The 17,951-nt window shown below is 39.9% G+C and overlaps 1 protein-coding gene and 1 long non-coding RNA gene across 4 annotated transcripts in view; both read left to right on the top strand.

Annotated features, from left to right (window-relative positions):
- Nucleotides 1–12,579, top strand: part of bean1 (brain expressed, associated with NEDD4, 1) — a 55,423-nt gene extending 42,844 nt beyond the window's left edge. For all 3 annotated transcript variants that reach the window (XM_038737944.1, XM_038737943.1, XM_038737945.1), the window contains exon 5: nt 6,707–12,579. In XM_038737944.1, coding sequence (XP_038593872.1) covers nt 6,707–7,097 — 391 coding nt within the window. In that variant the 3' untranslated portion in view covers nt 7,098–12,579. The remainder of the gene's footprint in view (nt 1–6,706) is intronic.
- Nucleotides 12,580–16,464: 3,885 nt separating this feature from the next.
- On the top strand, nt 16,465–17,638 carry LOC119917215. The gene is made up of 3 exons (XR_005447241.1): nt 16,465–16,553; nt 16,650–16,753; nt 17,532–17,638. It is a non-coding gene; the product is annotated as an uncharacterized LOC119917215 (long non-coding RNA).
- Nucleotides 17,639–17,951: the final 313 nt, after the last annotated feature.

Genomic DNA, 17,951 nt, shown 5'->3' with positions numbered 1-17,951 from the left:
TTCAATAATGCTGTAATCACTAGGAGTGGATATTGTACTAGAAGATTGGATATTTTGGCAGGAAACTAATTAAATATTTTGTCAGTGAACATTTTACTTATTTGTTCAAGATTTTTGTGACTTGCCAGATTTGTTAGTTAACAATATTCCCTCATTATGTTAATGGAAAATGTAATCTTGTCAGCATGATATTTCCTTCAAAACGTATTTGAGGCTGCAAAATTAGTTGTATATAAACATAATATCTAGGAGACGGGGTTAAGGAAAGGTGAAGCAGATAGCAGTCTCTTTAAAGTTACAATGTGTAAGACATGGCCAGAACATAAAAAAAAAAAACTAACATTATCAACAGAATGAGTAAAAAAAAAAAGTAACATTTCTGATGTTATCGCTAAGACATCTATGTATGGCAAGTCTGGCCCGTCCTGTGATGTAATACAACTTGTGCCTCGAGAGGTGATTGTTCGATTGTATAGCTCAGTATTGTTGCCCCTCCACCTCCCACCCCCTGTACATTACCTCAGCACCGAAGGTGTTTGGTCCCAGCCGGGCTGTGATCACCGAGAGGAAGCTGAGCCTGGTGCAGGTGCCAGCTCACCCGATGACTGCATGGTTAACTGAGCAAACTAGCTAAAAGAGGTTAGCAGCCTGACATGTGATATGCTGCCCCGTGTTTTTTGTGAGTATGAATTTGACAGGTGGAGAGTAGGCTCAATTCTTACACATTGTCCCTATTAAGAGGTTTTGTAGCACAATACCAAGATCCACCTCATAACCTATAAAGAGGTTAACCCATCCAAGGTTAGGGTTTTGAATTTCTTTATTCTCCTCACAATTGGGTATATAAAAATAATCAACCTTAATCAACCAGAATCAAGTGAAAAGGGGTGAGTCCATGAAAGAAAGGAAAAGAAGAGGGAAACAAACAAAATGTCCTCGACAATGACAAAGTAGGTTCATTGTCAGTTGTCCCAAAACAACATGTACGACTGTTAGAAAGTACCATTCCAGCAACAGGCGTACCAGACCTTGTCTACGTTATGTCACGTCAAGTGACTCAAGTCATGTGAGCAACACTGTGAAACTGTCGTAGTTTGGTTAGGTTTACTCAACAAAACTACTTGGTTAGGTTTAGTTAGAGATTAAGGTTTGGGTTAAATAAACTACCTTATGTAATTCATGTGATATAAGTAACATAAGTCATGTGACTAAACTCACCTGCTTAATGTAATTTAACTTTAACTAAGTCCTCTTTGACTTTCTTTCACACGGGATCTATCTCCTGGGTGACAGTCCTGTGTGTGCTTCACCCATTCATCCACTTACGCATAGTTTGTTGCTCTTTACACACCGTAACCTGACCTCCTCCTTTTTAGCCACCATACGGCCACCACATCTTGCAATAAACATAAATATGGGTTGTAACAAGCTGCTGCATAATCAACCTCCACGGCCATTTTTCTGGTGAGGACAGGCTGTAAGGAAGCAGGGGGAGAAGTGGGTTGAAGTACGAGAAAAGACTGCACCTGAATACATTTTATAAGTACAAGAAATATAAGAACTTAACCTTGTTAAAAAGGATTTTCTAGGACAGTTGCAGCCTGAAACTTATCAATTTGTTACCCTGCAACTAAGCAATAACATCCTTGGGTGGTTAACTAATCAACACATTTAGTCAGTTACATGATGTGTCCGCATCTCTAACAGAAACAGGCAGCAGACAAAAAGAATGATGGGCAGATAAACAGAAGCAGTTCCCATGCAACTCCCAACATGTGTCTCAGAGGAGACAAATTATTTTTACTCATCCACACCTAGGTAACACACTCACACACACCTTAGCAGAACACACAGAAGTGTAAAACAGCACATTCATTATCTAGTGTGATGGTTTTGCAGAAACATAGACACGCACAGCAGAAGGCCGCAGGGGAGCGGAGGAGCTTTTTAACTCCTGAGAGACCAAAGACACAGGGATGTACACTGTGTTACAACACCTCTGAAACACCCTCTTCCTGCCCAGCACACTTTTCCCTGTCTCCAATTTTCACCTCAACATGCCTTGCCATGGATTTTGGAGGTCAGTTTCACCGAAGCAAAAGAAAACAATCACAATAAAATTTTAGATAACTGTGGCTACCCCCCAATCCTTTAGATCGTGTGCATGTGTGGAGGTGTGAAGGGTGTGTGAGAGAGATTTTATGTAAAAAAAAAAAATAAAAAGAGTATGTGTTAAGAAAAACACTACTACGATCATTTCTACAAATACAAAAAACAGTTACAGAGACCACTAGAGTTTACATTTAAATGATTCAATGACAACACAGTAATGATTCCGTTAGCCTTAATGATGTAGAAATCCTGAATTTAATACAGGTAAAACGATGTTGACACTTCATTTAAAAAGATGTTGAAGTAACTAAATCTCCAAGCGGGTCACATTAAGGATCATTGCAATTAGCAGTACCTGTGCCATCTCATCCCTGTTGGTTTGTTCACTCTGGGAATAAAAAGGGTGCCAGTTCCCGCTGAGGTTTTTATTTAGGATTGTTTTTTCCATCTGGTGTGTTTGGATAAACGACCAACCAGTAATTAACTAATTAAAATGTATAATTAAATGAACACACTAAAGATCACACACACTGATTTATAGTGATGACTTTGTAAAAAGGTCTTTTGATCACCGGACACATGAACAGGGTCTCATTTCAAGTACTGTTTCATTCTTCAACAGTACTGTATGCGTGTGTGAGTGTGTGATGATGAGCAGTGGGTGTAGTGGACATCAGGTCATTCTGACTGAGCCTCACATCATGGCTAAAATAACTCTCTCTTACAAACACACGCTGAACAGGAAACCACAGACACACACTCAAAGTCTCTAACACAGTTTTAAAATAGCTGGCAAGTGGACACACACACAAACACACACACTTACTCACAGAGGGTAGTGAAGGAGACAGAGAAAGCGCAGAGAGATAAAAAGAAAGAAAATAAGAAAGAAAGATGGCAAGGTAGAAAAAAACACACGCACGCGCACTTGCAGCAATGTGGTTCCAGGCTGATGTAGTTAACCACTGTCATGATTGAGTTACACTGATTTATTGCTTCCTATGCCCCTATCATCATCTACCATGAGCTACACACACACACACACACACACACACACACACACACACACACGTTCTCTCTCTCTCTCTGTTTTGTAATCATATTTTCTCTTTGGTTTTATTCTATTCTTTCTCTTATTTCTCTGGCTGGGGGAGGAGGTTGGTAGAAACCTGACCTCTGGGGCTGCTGGAGGAGTTCATCAGGGAAGAGTTCTGGGACTCAGCCAAAACAGCAGGAAGAAGGAAAGAGACTGTGTGTGTGTGTGTGCACGCGCTCACATGTAAAGAACAGAAGGAGGCTGCTGCCTTTCATGGGTTACACTACATGCTGATGGTGAAACATGCAGCATTTCATCATCGCTTTAAAAAAATTATTTTGAATTATGTTTGGCATATTAGTATATTTACCGTCATACAAACAACTTGTGAAAACCAAACCATGAAGTATGAGTTTTACATTGACCAGCTGCATCAGACTTGGCAGGATACACAGAGGTGCTAGAGTGATGGAGAGAAAGGTATGTGGGAAGTGAAGCATGAGCTGTAACATTTAGTTACACAGATCTAGAGTCATGACATGATGCACAAAAACACAGAGTAAAAAAAGATCAGGCAACAAGTGGAAAAACACTGGACATGATTAAGAAGGCTGTAGCATGGGTGAACTATGAAGAGCTGGGTTATACAGTATATACATATATATATATTGCAGGTCTTGATAACTAGATGTCTCAGGTGAGCAGGCGAGTAACAGGTGTGCAGGTGATTGGACACCCAGGGAGAAAGACCGGAGCGCCATGCCAAACAACACACACACACATACACAGGAGAAGAAGAAGAAACACAAGGAAGGCGGGAACAGCAGAAACACTAGGACCTGAGGGAGTGGCATAGCCAACTATAACAATAGCAAAACTGCTAATGTGAAATTCCAGGTACTAATCATCATGACCATGGTCTGGTTCATTCACAGAAACCCTGCAGAAGGGTCCTGAATGGACTACCGCACATATATCTGCAAATTTGTTTATGTGTCACAGTCTGTTTTTAAGGGAGTTCTCCATCCACACACAGCGTCACTAGAAATCCACCAAGCTGTTATCCACCATTTTTGGTGGAAGCAGGATTTGAGGTTAGTGAGGTAACTTAAGGTTTAACTCTGGGTTTTCAGTCCCACGACGGTGAGCATGGTAACTTGTGCTTTTGTATACCCATATCAACAGAGACTGATTGAAGAACTAAAGCCGTGTGCTTGTTGTAATTAAAGTAAGCCTACTTACGCATCATGAAGATAATTTAGAACAATGTTTGGGACATTTTTGAGTGTGTTAAATAAATAAATTCCATTTTTGAAGTGATGAGAAGTTCTTGAAAGTGGGTTGGAACGAGTACTTATTTAGTCGAAACACAGACACAGCCATTGCAGCTGAGAGAATACATCTAAACAACATGTGCATTTAATGGAATACACAAATAGTCAGATCTACTCATGCCCTAATAATAAGGCAGTGATATTATAAGCCTGTTAACTTACACATTCACCCAGCTGGCAATGTTTTGTCTTCCTGCAGCTGCAGCTATGTGGCTTTTAGCCTGGATTGTGTGGTTAACTTCTTCAAATTTGTCTAATATTATATTTTGAACTTGCTTCTTAGTATAGTACCCCAGAAAAGGGTCCACCATGACTGTCATACGTTAGCATCCCATGAGTACTAAAAAGCCAGACCAGTATTTCCAGTTGTGTCAGTGTTGCAGTGTGCATTTGAGATCATTTGAAGATCATTTCTGGTGGTATAATCTCCAAAAATAAATAAATAAAAAGTCAATTTTAGTGTGTTTCTGTATTTGGTTGTGTTGGTCTGTATTCGCAGCATGTTTTGCTAAGCTGCATATGTGTTGTCAAATGGTTAATGTGTTTGCCGCATTTTTATCCTAAAATCTGCTCATATGTTGTTGAATTGGTGACAATGTTTTCTTCATTTACATGTGTTATATTAAGCTGCAGTGCTTTGAACCCCCAGGAACATTGTGCAAAGTACTTTTAAATGGATTTTTGTTTGATTCTTAAGCCTGCTTATATATTATAGTATGTGCAGAAAGTACATTTATCACAATGTGTTTTGTTTTGTCATCAAGTTTGCTATTTCACTGAATTGCATTTACAGCAGACGCAGCAGTGCAGTGAACTGTAGTAAACAGGGAAATCAGTTTTCCATACCAAAGACCCTGTATGACCTTCTCAAGTGTCCTTGAGCAAGAAATTGGCTTGTCACCCGCTCCTGGCAAGATGTTCTGTAACTGAGCCTGAATCTCTGACCTCTCAAATACAAAAAGATAAATCTCTTGAGGGGAGTATTTAAACACACAGGCAGGGACAAGCCAAAGGTAGCATGTTTTATGAACTTTGTTAGATAAGTTATTCTCTGCACACATTGTCAAGTGATAACTTTATTGCAGTTAGTAATGCTTTAGAGTTGCAGAGTGTAATACAACACTGTGCTGCCTTTGTGTTTGCTACTAACATAGTAAATTTTGTTTGTTGTGTGTGCTGATGGGGTCCAATAAATCACAAATATGGATGTGTGCAAATGAGTGTGCGTGAAAGCAGGTGTGTTTTTCTTATGTTGTTACATAAAACCTTTTTCTGAAGGTTATTTCTCTTCCTTTCTGTGTCCCCGTCAGTTTGGGGAGACAGATGAAACTGGACAGCTGTCAGCACATAATGTATCATAGAGTTTGCTGTGACGTAGTATGCACACCAATTGTACACTGTCTGAGCTGTGGCAGTGGGATATATTCTGAAAACTACACAATACAGCTAGAGTAAATTAACATTTTATTATAATGTAAAACATAAAAAATATTGAAATTCTTAATGTTCTCCCCAAAATGGGAACACAGGAGTCTCCTGGATAATTTTTTGAGACTGTAAATGTATGATGTGGTTATCAGTTTTATTTATATAAAGAATTGTGCCGTGACACCCACTAGCCTCAGCCATTGTTGCTATGTAGAAGAAGCTCCATAGCTAGAAGAAAGCTTTATTGTTGCAGATGGGAACCAAGCACTGACCTGTATTTGCAGAATTATGATCCAAATCCAAAAGTGACCACATCTAAACTGCAGAATGTTTTATTAGGGTTTGTACAAAGCGTAATCTGTAGCTTCCCCTCACTATTTATGAAGAACATTTTAAGCTTGGTAATTGGATGTTAAAAGTTAAATGCTCCTTAAGATGTGTAGTTGATTTCTATTTGTGTCTATATAAGCCTTGGAAGTCACCAAACATTGTCTGAAAAGAAAATCACTTACGTCTTGAATCCCACGGCGCACAGCTCTATGACACTACGTTTGTGATGCAGTTTTGTTCCGTTCTCCACGTGGCTTCACACCCTTCATGGAGCGTTTCAGAAGCAGAGCGTTTTGCTTGCCCAATTTTGTTGTCATATTTTCTTTATTTGATCAGTTCTCCTTGATTTTTTGTGCTTCTACCATGGGTAAATGTGTGTAGTCTTTTTTGTGTCTATTGTTGATATATGACACGGGGTGAAAATTGCGCGGTATTAACTGTCATATTTTTGTTTTCTTCTCCATAGTTATGATGAGTGTGTTGGCCCAGGTTCAACTCAGATCTACATACCAACAGACGACCCACCTCCTTACTCCCTTTTGGACCCCTTTCAGAGAGGGGCAGAGCAGGAGGAGCAGCCTAACTACACCAGTCCAGATCCTTCTCAATACTGTGGAGAGACCTCAGCCAGCGCCACCTGGTTCTCCCCCTCACACTACCCACTGGGACTACAGGAGCAGGAGCATCAACACATCGCATCCATCTCCTTCCCGCTGGAAGCGGCGCCGCCTTATGAGTCAGTGTTGGCCGAGCAGCGACAGCCCCTCCCTCTCATGCCATGTGACCTCTATAAACACCAATCAGAGAGGGAGGATGATGGCAACTCCCGGCAACCAGGGGCAAACCAGATCTTGTAGGATAATTAACTTGTTTCTTTCACCTGCAATGTTGGTTGTCCCCAGATGAATTTAACAAACACGTGTGATGTGGGGCACAAAACGAGGCGCTGCTGTGACACCAAATAATGGACATAAATGAGAAGCACACATCTTCCACACAGTTACTAACACCTAATAAGGCTGAAACTTTACAGACATCAGCTTCTCAGTGTACTGAAATGCAGCCAGGACTTCAGTTTTCAACAATTTAACTACAGTTTGTTTCTGGACAAAATAAAAACTCACTAATTGCGTTGTACTGTAATGTTTCTGGAATGAAAGCTTCTCTCATAAAAGGTTTGTCATCCTAATGATACTCACTTGGACAAAGACTCACCTCCATCTGGTTAACACCATTGTCCAGTTCAGTTTTTGCCATGTTTTGACTGTTAATCTATTTTTCTTGAATGAGGACGGTGTAGAGTTTAGACCTCTACAACATCTATTCATCACACTGTACATGACGACAAGCTGACTTGTCTTTGGAAGAAAGACTGAGTCTAAACAATGTCAATGTGGTATTTAGTAGTATAGTTTAAGGTATCCACAAGCATACAGAGTACCCCCCAAACCCTTCTAATTTTTTTTTGGTATGATCCTCACCTAAATGATGTTTTGGATGAAAGTATATTTGTGCATGACATTGTCAGCTACCAGAACACTACTGCTGATTTCCAGTCTCTATAGTGTGTAAACATTTAAAACAGTGTTCTGTTCTGTAGCTTCCAGTGTGGTGGTAGTGTCCTAAGTGGTTAGAAGAATGACTTTGTGGTGAAATGGTTGCAGACATAAACTAATTAGGAAATGACCTGGACAGGAAATATCAACTCCCCCACCTTTCCAGTTATGTCTGTTATGTCTTTAAGAAAGGCATTATGATGATGTTATGAAAGTCAGTGATAAATATTTGCAACATTCATCTATCACCAGAGAGGTAGTTTATCCACCGTTGTACAAATTGTCATAACTCTTTCTATCAAGGGCTCTAGTTTATTATCGATTCTGTAACTGGACCCAAACAGCAAAATGTAGCTGGGAGCCCTCCTGCTGATGGGGGGAATCGTGAAACAAAAAAGTGACACATTAAACTGTAGACTTTAACACTCCATTCACTTGAGAAATGGATGCTTATGTCTTTGTCTGTTTCTCTCTTGGCTTGAGCCATTGTGGAGTTTTTTCCCCCCTTATTGCACTAAAGCTGTAGCTTTCCAGACATCAGTTAAACCTACAGTAGAGATATTTTGTCTCCCCCTTCTGGCAGTGAGGGTAATTACACAATTACCTATTATCGAAGAATGCTCATAACGTATGCCAACAGGTGAGCTTGCCCCGGGCTCCTGTTCAGAAATACTTACAAAAATACAAAGAAATGTCCACAGTTCCAAGACAATGATCCATCATTTAGGTAGAGTAAATGTGATAGCTACATAGCCTGCTCCAAAGTTAAGCAACATCTGTGTCTGCCATCAGTCCCTTCTCTTCTCTCAGCGCTCTCCAATGTGTAAAAGCTACACCCATGGTTATCCCTGTTTCTTTTTTATTTGGACCACTGGCTCTGCCATGCTCATATATTCAAGTTGCTTTAGTCTACTTTGTCGCTGAGGTTGCTCCAGAGCCACGTAGAGAGATTGACAAGGCTTTATTGGCATGACTGATTCAGATTCAGATTCATTCTTTATTGTCCTCAGTGGAGGAAATTTGTTTTCACTGTCCGTACAAAGAGCACCTTAAACATGGATTCTTCACACAAACTACATATTGCACACATATACAGACAATGTACACATATCTACACATAACATATTTATGACTGCACACAGCATTGTCAAAGCATATTAAGACAAACACATACAACCATTATAAACAAAACAAACAATAAACAATTCTCAATAAGAATACCTTCTCTCCACTGGACCTTATTTTCAGCAGTAAATGGAGCTCTCTTGTGCAGTTCTCTACATGGCTTTGGGTTTTGTCCCCCCTTCAGCTCTGGCAAGCCAATCTTTGCTGGTTGACGTAAAACACATCACTACTGGTTTGCCAGTGCAGGAATGTTGCCACAGACACCAGATTTAAAAACTCGATTGTGTGAACATGTTTGGCTTGAATGTAACAGATGTTCATTTATATGTCAAAGTCCTGCACTCCAGCTTTAACCTGCATAAGCAACAAATGGGTAATTTAAATATTGATTCATTTTCAGATTATTTTCTTGATTCATTTATTAATCGTCTATCAAATGACAAAGAATAGAGAAAAATTTCCATCACGATGTCTTAAAGCCTCTTCAATTTGCTGGGTTTTGTCTGACCACAGTCCAAAACACAAAGATGTTAAGTTTACTTTCAAATAAGACAGAAAAAAGTTTAGAATTCTCACAGTTGAGGAAAGAATGATAAACTGATTAATCAACAAATACTTTCTGCTCTATTGTAAACAAATTGACATCCAAACAAAATTTTCTTTTGCATGTTTTACTACAAACTTTTTCAAAAACAGCAGAAATTGTGAATGTTTCTTTTTAGGTTGGCCAAATGTAAACTATATGTCTAATACAAAGCAAATGTCTAAATGCAACGAGTCTGCATTAGAAATGGAATTTTTATTTGTGAAAGTGATGCATCTCAGAAACTTTTTGATTGAGCAAATCTGCAAAACATTGAGTACATTCAAAAGTAGAGTAGTACGAAGGTCACATAGTGCAGCACAAATTACAATTGCAGTGGTGTTGTAGATGGGCATTGGAGTGTCTGTCTTCCACCCTGGCAGCAAAGCTACCATTCCTGTCTTAGTCAGCAATGGAAATTTTAATAAATCATAAACACAAACTCTTCCTGACCTTAATCAACAGGTTTCATTTGTTTGCCTTAAATACAGCTTAACCATAGTTGAGTTAAATGTTGTGCATATGTAGATCAGTGCATCTAACACCCTGGAAAAAAAGGTGCCCAAGAGCTAAGACCTCTACTATGGCCACCAGAGACCCTGTTACACCTCCTTAAAGCTCTCTCTGTTTTATACAATTTACCATATTGTGACAAAGACAGAAGCAAAGGAGCAATGTTTCAATGTTATGTGTTTGTGGAGGCAAAAGCTGGGCTATCCAGGAGACACATAACCATTTATCACCATATATTGAAGCAGGAAGTACTTTGCATAACAATGGAACTGTAATTTATAATTTTAGAATAATAAGTCCAGATATTTTTTTTGTACTTGTTCTTTAATTTAGAAAAGAAGAGGTCCTTGTGTGACATTGTTTTTGTGTCAGAATATGTGCCTAATAGCCCTCAGACTGTTAGCTTGAACATTGTAGCCATAATGTAATAATCTCAATGCAACCAACCCAGTGCTTTGCACTGTTATATGTTTGGATATTTTTAAAAAGAATTAGTTTACTGGTGGGGAATGGGACAGCATTAATCGAATCCCTGTCAAATACATTGTGATGGCAGATTTTATTGTGTAAAAAATGAAACATTGTCTGTTTCAAGCTGTTGTTCCAGTGATCAGCTTCATGTTATCATTTGGTTCAATTTGGCAGCTATAGACAAGTTAACTTTACAATTCACACCCTTAGTTTTGTATTCCAGCATTTAACCGCTTTCAAATGCAAATCATTTAGAGTCACATGTTAGTCAGTTTCAACACAAATCTTAACAACTCTTTTGATTATATTGTGATGGATCGACCATCTGTAGAATCACTCTTTAACCACCTCCAATGTGATTCTCTGTTTTTACTTTTATGCCATGTTTCTCCTCTCTCCATGTTTACCTCTGTTCTCTCTTTTCTTTGTCTGTATCTTTCTCACTCAACGATCAGAGAATCTTTAATACTTACCATTTCTTATTTGCTATTTGCAGAACCATTTACTTTAAATTCAATCAGTTCAAAACAAGCAAACCACAATTAATCTGGTACTAATGCACCACACATTTTCAGTTTCTTGCACTGTGACTTTTAAACACATGAAGAGATATTTTACTGAGCCCTAGGCCAATTTGTGATTTAATGATAATTCTGTCAGTGTTGTAATTAGAATAGTTATGCTATCAGAATAGTTTTTTATCATCTGGTGACAAAGGAATTTAATGTGTTCATGTGATTGACCTCATCAAATGACATGCAACGCAAAATACATTAAAGAACCTGTGTAGTGCAGACAGGCTGTATGACAAGAGGCCCAATATATTCAGAGTGCATTAATACAGTACATACTTAGATATAGCATTATAGCACTGGCATAATCAGTCCTGCAAAAACATGTTCTCACAAGAAGAAACAGACAACAAACTCACAGATTTAGTTTTTTGGAATTTGGCAGAAGGGACTTTTAGTCTCCAGGAGATCAACTGAAATCTAAAACATTTAAGCGTAGAGTTATTCCAAAAAGGACAGAGGGACTGTTGCAGAATCACGCTTTTACTGTAAAATGGTGTTCATTGGTTGTATAACCAAAACCTTGAAACTGCATCCCTAGTTCTGTCCTTATATATAAGACTAGAGTAACTCTACTCTTGTATTCATATATGTATTCTTAAATTATTAGTTGTGATTTTTTTTAACTTGATGTACGAGTATTTTTCGAAAGTTCTCTACTATATTTGGATACATTAGATGAAAAACTGTGACACTTCTAGTGACATAGATGCTTTTTTTTTTTACATTTTCTTTTTTTACATTTTTCCAAAAGTTGATTCAGTTTTTCACATAATTCCAGATTCAAGAGATATTTGTATATATATATTTAATATTTCCAAAAAGCGCCACTCCTCATTATAAAAGCATATGAATTTATGTTTATGTATTATATATAAACAAAGTCCCATTTATGTATGTTGAAAACATAAATCACAAAAAAGATCATCCCATCATGAATATAGAGCTTTACACAGTAAACTCAGTTTAACTATCGCCCACCAGAGGGTGATGCAGAACTACAATATGACATTCAGCTCACTTACCTGTTCAAGAACAAGCCACAGGAAAACCTTAGTTTGAAAGTGTGATCCTGGACACCGCATAAGATAATAAGATCATCTGGGTCTACTTTGCCATGTTTGTGTAAGTATTTAATGCTTTCTTAGATTAGAGTAAAGTAAAATGTTCATCAGGGTTATCAATATATTAGTATTTGTTCATTAAAAACACACACTGAGAACAAGTGTGATTTTTTCCTTGTCAAACTAGAGAGAAGTATTTGTCAGGTCGTTCCAGTTGTTTGCATATAATTACTTTTTTTTAAGCACTATTTTTTGGGTGCATTCTCTGTAAGTAAATGGTATAAATGTCGTATCACTTCCCATCTCTCCTCTCTCTTTCTTTCTTCGTCTGTCAAGACAACAGACGTCATGTATATATTAGGAACTGCGGTCTCTCTTTATGTTCTGTATTAGAGATTTTGTTAAAATAGTTTCTTCTGTAGAGAAGAATGAATAAAACTGAACTCTTATATGAATCTGAGTGGCTGGTTTTGAGCAATCGCTCAATTTGTGAATGAAATGGACACGCACACATTCAACTGCATACGGCACACACACACACACACACACACACAAACACACGCACACACACACACACACGCACACACACAGTGTAAGTATTTTGTCAGGTTCACATTCAAAAGAGTTCTATCAACACACAATGTTCTGTTTGTAGGGTCCACAGCAGCAAGTTAGGATAACTGATATCACAGGTACTTTATGGCTGAGAAGTCTGTGAAGATTCTCAGTCATCCACCAACAAGCGCCCAAGCCAGAGAAAAGGAACAGAACCACCTGAAGGGGGCACTTACAGCCTGTGGATACCCTAAATGGACCTTTGTGAAAACAGCCACAAGATCCAGGAAGAGCAATCATCACTTTCCAGGAAACTCAACAGACGTAACCTATTGGCCTCAGGTGAAGATGCCAACAATGGTCGTTCAGTCTTGGCCACGGGTAGTCCTAACAACCATATCGACTGTCATTACAACAGCCAGGAACACTAACGAAACAGCAGTATCAACGATCCTGACAAACGACCCCACTGAGGTTAAATAGCTTAGTTTCCCTACCAGTCAGTCAGAACTGAAGAAGTCCCTTGGATGAGGGACGAAACGTCTTCTAGTATCTTTAACCAAGTCCAGTTGCCCTTGACTTTAACCTTCTTTGGAACTTGACTTTAAATTTCTTTGGAAGCTGTAATTGTAGTCCCTGACCCCTAATCTAGTTGTATTTCTCCACTCACAACATCACACACTCTAAATTCTTAACCCCAGTACTTTAGGCCTGCTGAATGTCCAGTTGGTGTTAACTAAGGTTATCATTGCTCATTGCTGAAACAACAAGGACAATCTGAAATACATCACAACCCCTTTGAATCAGAATCAGGGAGCAGACCTGCTGTCGAGGCAGGGGCTGAGGCCCGGGGAATGGAGACTTCACCCCGAAGTGGTGGAGCTCTTGTGCGGAGAGTTAGGCCCCATAGACGTGGATCTGTTTGCATCTCAAGAGACTACGCACTGCCCGCTATGGTTTTCTCTCGTTCCTCCAGCCCTGTTGGGTCTGGACGCCATGGTACGTTCGTGGCCGAGGCTACGTCTGTACGCTTTTCCCCCAGTCGCAGGGCCGGGTTCTTCACCCTTGCCCCGCTGTATGGCGACTGTGGGTCTGGCCCCTGAGGGGGCACAGTACCTTGAGGCGGGTCTAACAGCCGGAGCAGTTGAGACCCTCCTCAGCTCCAGGGCCCCGTCCACACGGATCCTCCGTGGTGCCCGGAGGATGAGACCTGCGACTCGGTCCAAGGTTCCCACTTGGGATCTGGCGGTGGTTCTTGGGGCGTTGGCTGAGGCCCCCTTCAAACCCCTGGAGTCAGCTGAGGCTAAGCACTTGACCCTCAAGATGGCCTTTCTCCTTGCTATCACCTCTCTGAGGAGGGTGGGGGATCTCCAAGCGCTTTCGGTTTCCCCGCAAAGCCTGGAGTTTGCCCCGGGGAATATTAGGGCTACCCTGCACCCTCGTCCAGGATACATCCCTAAAGTGCCTTCTTGTGCGCCAGGGTCCACAGTGCTGCAGGCATTTTATCCTCCACCTCATGTGACTGCGGAGGACGGAAGACTTCATCTGCTCTGCCCTGTCAGAGCACTGGGTATTTACACTCTGAGGTCCTCCCGTTGGAGGAAGGCTGACCAGCTGCTAGTGTATTTTGGGTCCCCCAGGGCTGGGCTCCCTGCTCCCAAACATACTATTAGCAACTGGATTGTTCAGACTATTTCCCTGGCCTATCAGGTGCACGGTTTGCCTTCACCTGTGGCTGTGAGGGCTCATTCTACCAGAGGCATGGCGGCCTCTCGAGCCCTCCTTTCCGGGGCCTCTTTGCAGGATGTTTGTGTAGCGGCTGGTCGGGCCACTCCGCACACATTCATTCAGTTTTACAGTCTTGACCTTCCTTCGGCACCTGGCACTCGTGCGCTCTCCTCTTAGTCGTGCCACTTTATTGCACACTGGGGCAGGCGGGGTTTTCGGCACGGTTTAGTGGGTATCTCGTTCCCATAGTGTTGTAACCGACAGTTTGAGTTCCCTCGAAGGGGAACGAGACACTGCGTCGGCCCACCGCACCTCTCTCCCCGCCTGAAGAGCCTGCTTCATAGTTTAAGCTAATGATGAGTGTGTACAGGTGTGCTTTATACTCCTCCGGTTATTCCGTCACACCTTACCGTTCTAGCAACAAACCAATAGGACTGGAGTGATTTCATTCACGTTCAGACCTGCTAGGCCTAGAGGCGTTCCCATAGTGTCGTAACCGACGCAGTGTCTCGTTCCCCTTCTCGGGGAACCAGGGTTACATACATAACCCGAGACCTTCAACGGGGGTTTATTGAGGGAAAACAAACAAAAGGCGAGCACACTTATTGACAGAGTGGCTGGTTAACAGAGTACAAAAAACTAGGTGATCCTAACAGAAAGCCAAAGGTACAGGGTGGCAAGACAAGCAAGGCTGGTTACAGGCAGGCAGAGAGTACACACATAACAGACTGGGGGGTAACATGAACAATGACCAGACAAAGACAAGACAGAAACACCAGGTATATATACACAGGGACTAACGAGCAGGGCGGGAGCAACACAGGTGACAGACATGAGACTAACGAGGCAGAAAGAGAGCAGAGGAAAACAGAGACTTGACATGACAAGCAGATCTGGGGCAGTGAATAAGCGACAACACAGAAACGCACACATGTTACAAAATATCAGAACACAGAACTAGAACACAGTACAGAGCTTAACAGAGAACACAAGACCAGGAGTAAACACTAAAGACATGGACTAAAGTACAAGACTAAGAACATGACATGGAATCAAAGACCAACTAAATAACAGATAATGAACTGGCCAAACAATAACTCAGAGGAACTCAAAACACAACAGACTATATAGCAGATACTGGACACTAGACAGGACAGAACCCAAAACTCAACATACTAAGGCAGATACCAAACTCAAAAGTGCAACACAAAGAACGGCCAACCGGAAGAGCGTGACATTAGGAGAGATAAGTCACTGTTTAGCCTACCTTAAGTGCCATTTTCACACTGATGATTTAAGTGGTGTGTATAAACCATACTGTTTACTGTATACATCCTTTTTTTTAAATGTATTTCCCTTTTACAAATCAGATAATCAGCTTATGTTGAAAATAAAATATAAATGGTTCACATGTAAGACATTAATAATAATTGATAAAACCTTTGTGTTTGCTCTATTTGTGTCTTGAATCTGAGACCTTCCCCTCCAGCAAAGCCTGCGAGGCAAATATTTGCATTTTTGGAATTTCTTGAAGGACGTGGATGAGTCTGTTTACCTTCAGGCTCATTAAAACCAGCTTGCCTGGTGGAAGCCAAGATGGAAGTTGAATTTTGATTTTTTCTCTCCACCTTAGAGACAGATTCTGAGACTTATGTTGCTGCCAGATGTGAGCACAGTCTTTCACAAACTGGATGCACTGCATCTTGATTTAAGCAGACAGAGTTAACCAGATTACATTATTGTTTACAATATTCACATACAACTAGTGAGTGATTTCTTTTTGGACCCTATTTTCCTAAAACTGAACTGGGCAGATTCTTAAGATCGTTTAGACAGACAGACACACCTGTCTGTCTGGTATATAAGCCAGAGTCACAACAGGGACATCATAAACAGTAACTTCACTGTTACACATTACTGTTTCTGACTTTAAGAGCAGAGGTAAATTATTATTTAAAATCTCTTTTCAGCTTTTACTAACAATTAAAACGGATAATTGATTTTTATCATAAAACAAAAAAGCAGAGGATTGCACTAAGCCTGAATTCTCTTTTTCAGAAAATGAAAGCTCCGATTGTGTTCCTCCTCTTTGCTCTCATGGTTGGACTTAATGCAATGCCAACTGGTACTGCTGGGGACCGAAAAGGTGCGTGTACCTGTGAGAATGTCTTACTTGAATACTTGAGTAGCACTTACCAAACACTTTGTGGATTTGTTACTGACACCTGTTCTAATCTTATAGTTATTCCAGGGGATTTGGCCCTAAAAATGTTGGAGCCTGATTTCTTCAACTTCCCTGTTACAAAAGGCAGTCCAATCTCAGCGAGAAAGAAAAGACAAACTTAAGTAATTACATTATCTTACTTTCATGTTACGTAAGCCGTACAATCTGTCATCAGACTTTCCATTTCTTTGTGCTACTGCTGTGCATCTGATCTGACATTGGCAGGAGGATTCTCTAATGGATTATGGTAGTTTTGCAACCAGTTTGATGTGGGAATCATTGTCAGATCAGGTTCTGTTTAATGCTATGGACAGGTGATTCTAACCTAGATATGAAATACTTTTTATGGTCATATTCTCATCTTTACGCTGATATATATTAAAAATAACTTCACCCAAGCACCCAGCCTCTTCTATGCCATTTCATGCCCTTCCACAGAGAGTGCCGAGGCTGTTGTATGCACACAAAGTCTGACAGCAGGAGCCAATAAAAAAAGGAACAATCCTTTATCTTGATGTATTTTATTGACACAGGTTTTAATTAAATGCATCATAGCATAAATATGTTGTACTAAATATTCACCAGGGCAGTTACTTTAACGTAGTTTCTGAAAATCTAAACTTAGTGCATTAATACTACATGTGTTGCTGGGAAAAGTAATTTGAGTTTATAATTGCTGCTTGCAGCTGCTTTAAAGCATTCAACAAAGGGAACTAAAAATCTACTATATTGATTACCTATCTCATACAAGTCTCTGCAAGTAACATACTAAACTTAATGCAAACCTAAGGCTGCCTGGCAATTGGGGCATTACTTACTTATAACTTAAAAAGAATGTAATTTAATTCTGAACAGTAAATTCTATTTGCAAGAAATACTATTTTTTAATTTCTTTTGCAGGAAAAGATGTCCGTCCATGAGTGTGAAGGGAAACAGCTTTGAAAACCTCCCTTTAAATCTGGCCCACGGTGTTTGAGCCAAAATATGTTCAATAAATAAACACAACAATGAAATACGTGTCCTTGTGTTGATTATATTTGTGTATAAAAAAAATTAAAATGTAAGTATATATTTGATATTTCCATTTTAGGGTGTTATTAAGTTATAAATCAAAGACAGAAGCCAGTTTCATTAGGGGATAATAGGAAAATTATTAAATTTAAGAATATTACTTTTCTTAGGTTTTATGAAATTTTCTCCCTATAATTAGCTAATATATGTTATGTTGTGAGTGTGCATGGACTTATAGGACACCAAAAATACCATAGCAGGGTTTTTCATTTAATATTACATTGCAACTTTGTCTATCATATAAAGTGA

The sequence above is a fragment of the Micropterus salmoides genome, unplaced genomic scaffold (assembly GCF_014851395.1).
Source record: "Micropterus salmoides isolate LMB-PRFRI ecotype aquatic unplaced genomic scaffold, ASM1485139v1 Ms_hic_scaffold_22, whole genome shotgun sequence".
Taxonomy (NCBI): Eukaryota; Metazoa; Chordata; class Actinopteri; order Centrarchiformes; family Centrarchidae; genus Micropterus; species Micropterus salmoides.
Note: the sequence above shows the minus strand (reverse complement) of the source record. Positions and strands in the feature narration are given on the sequence as shown.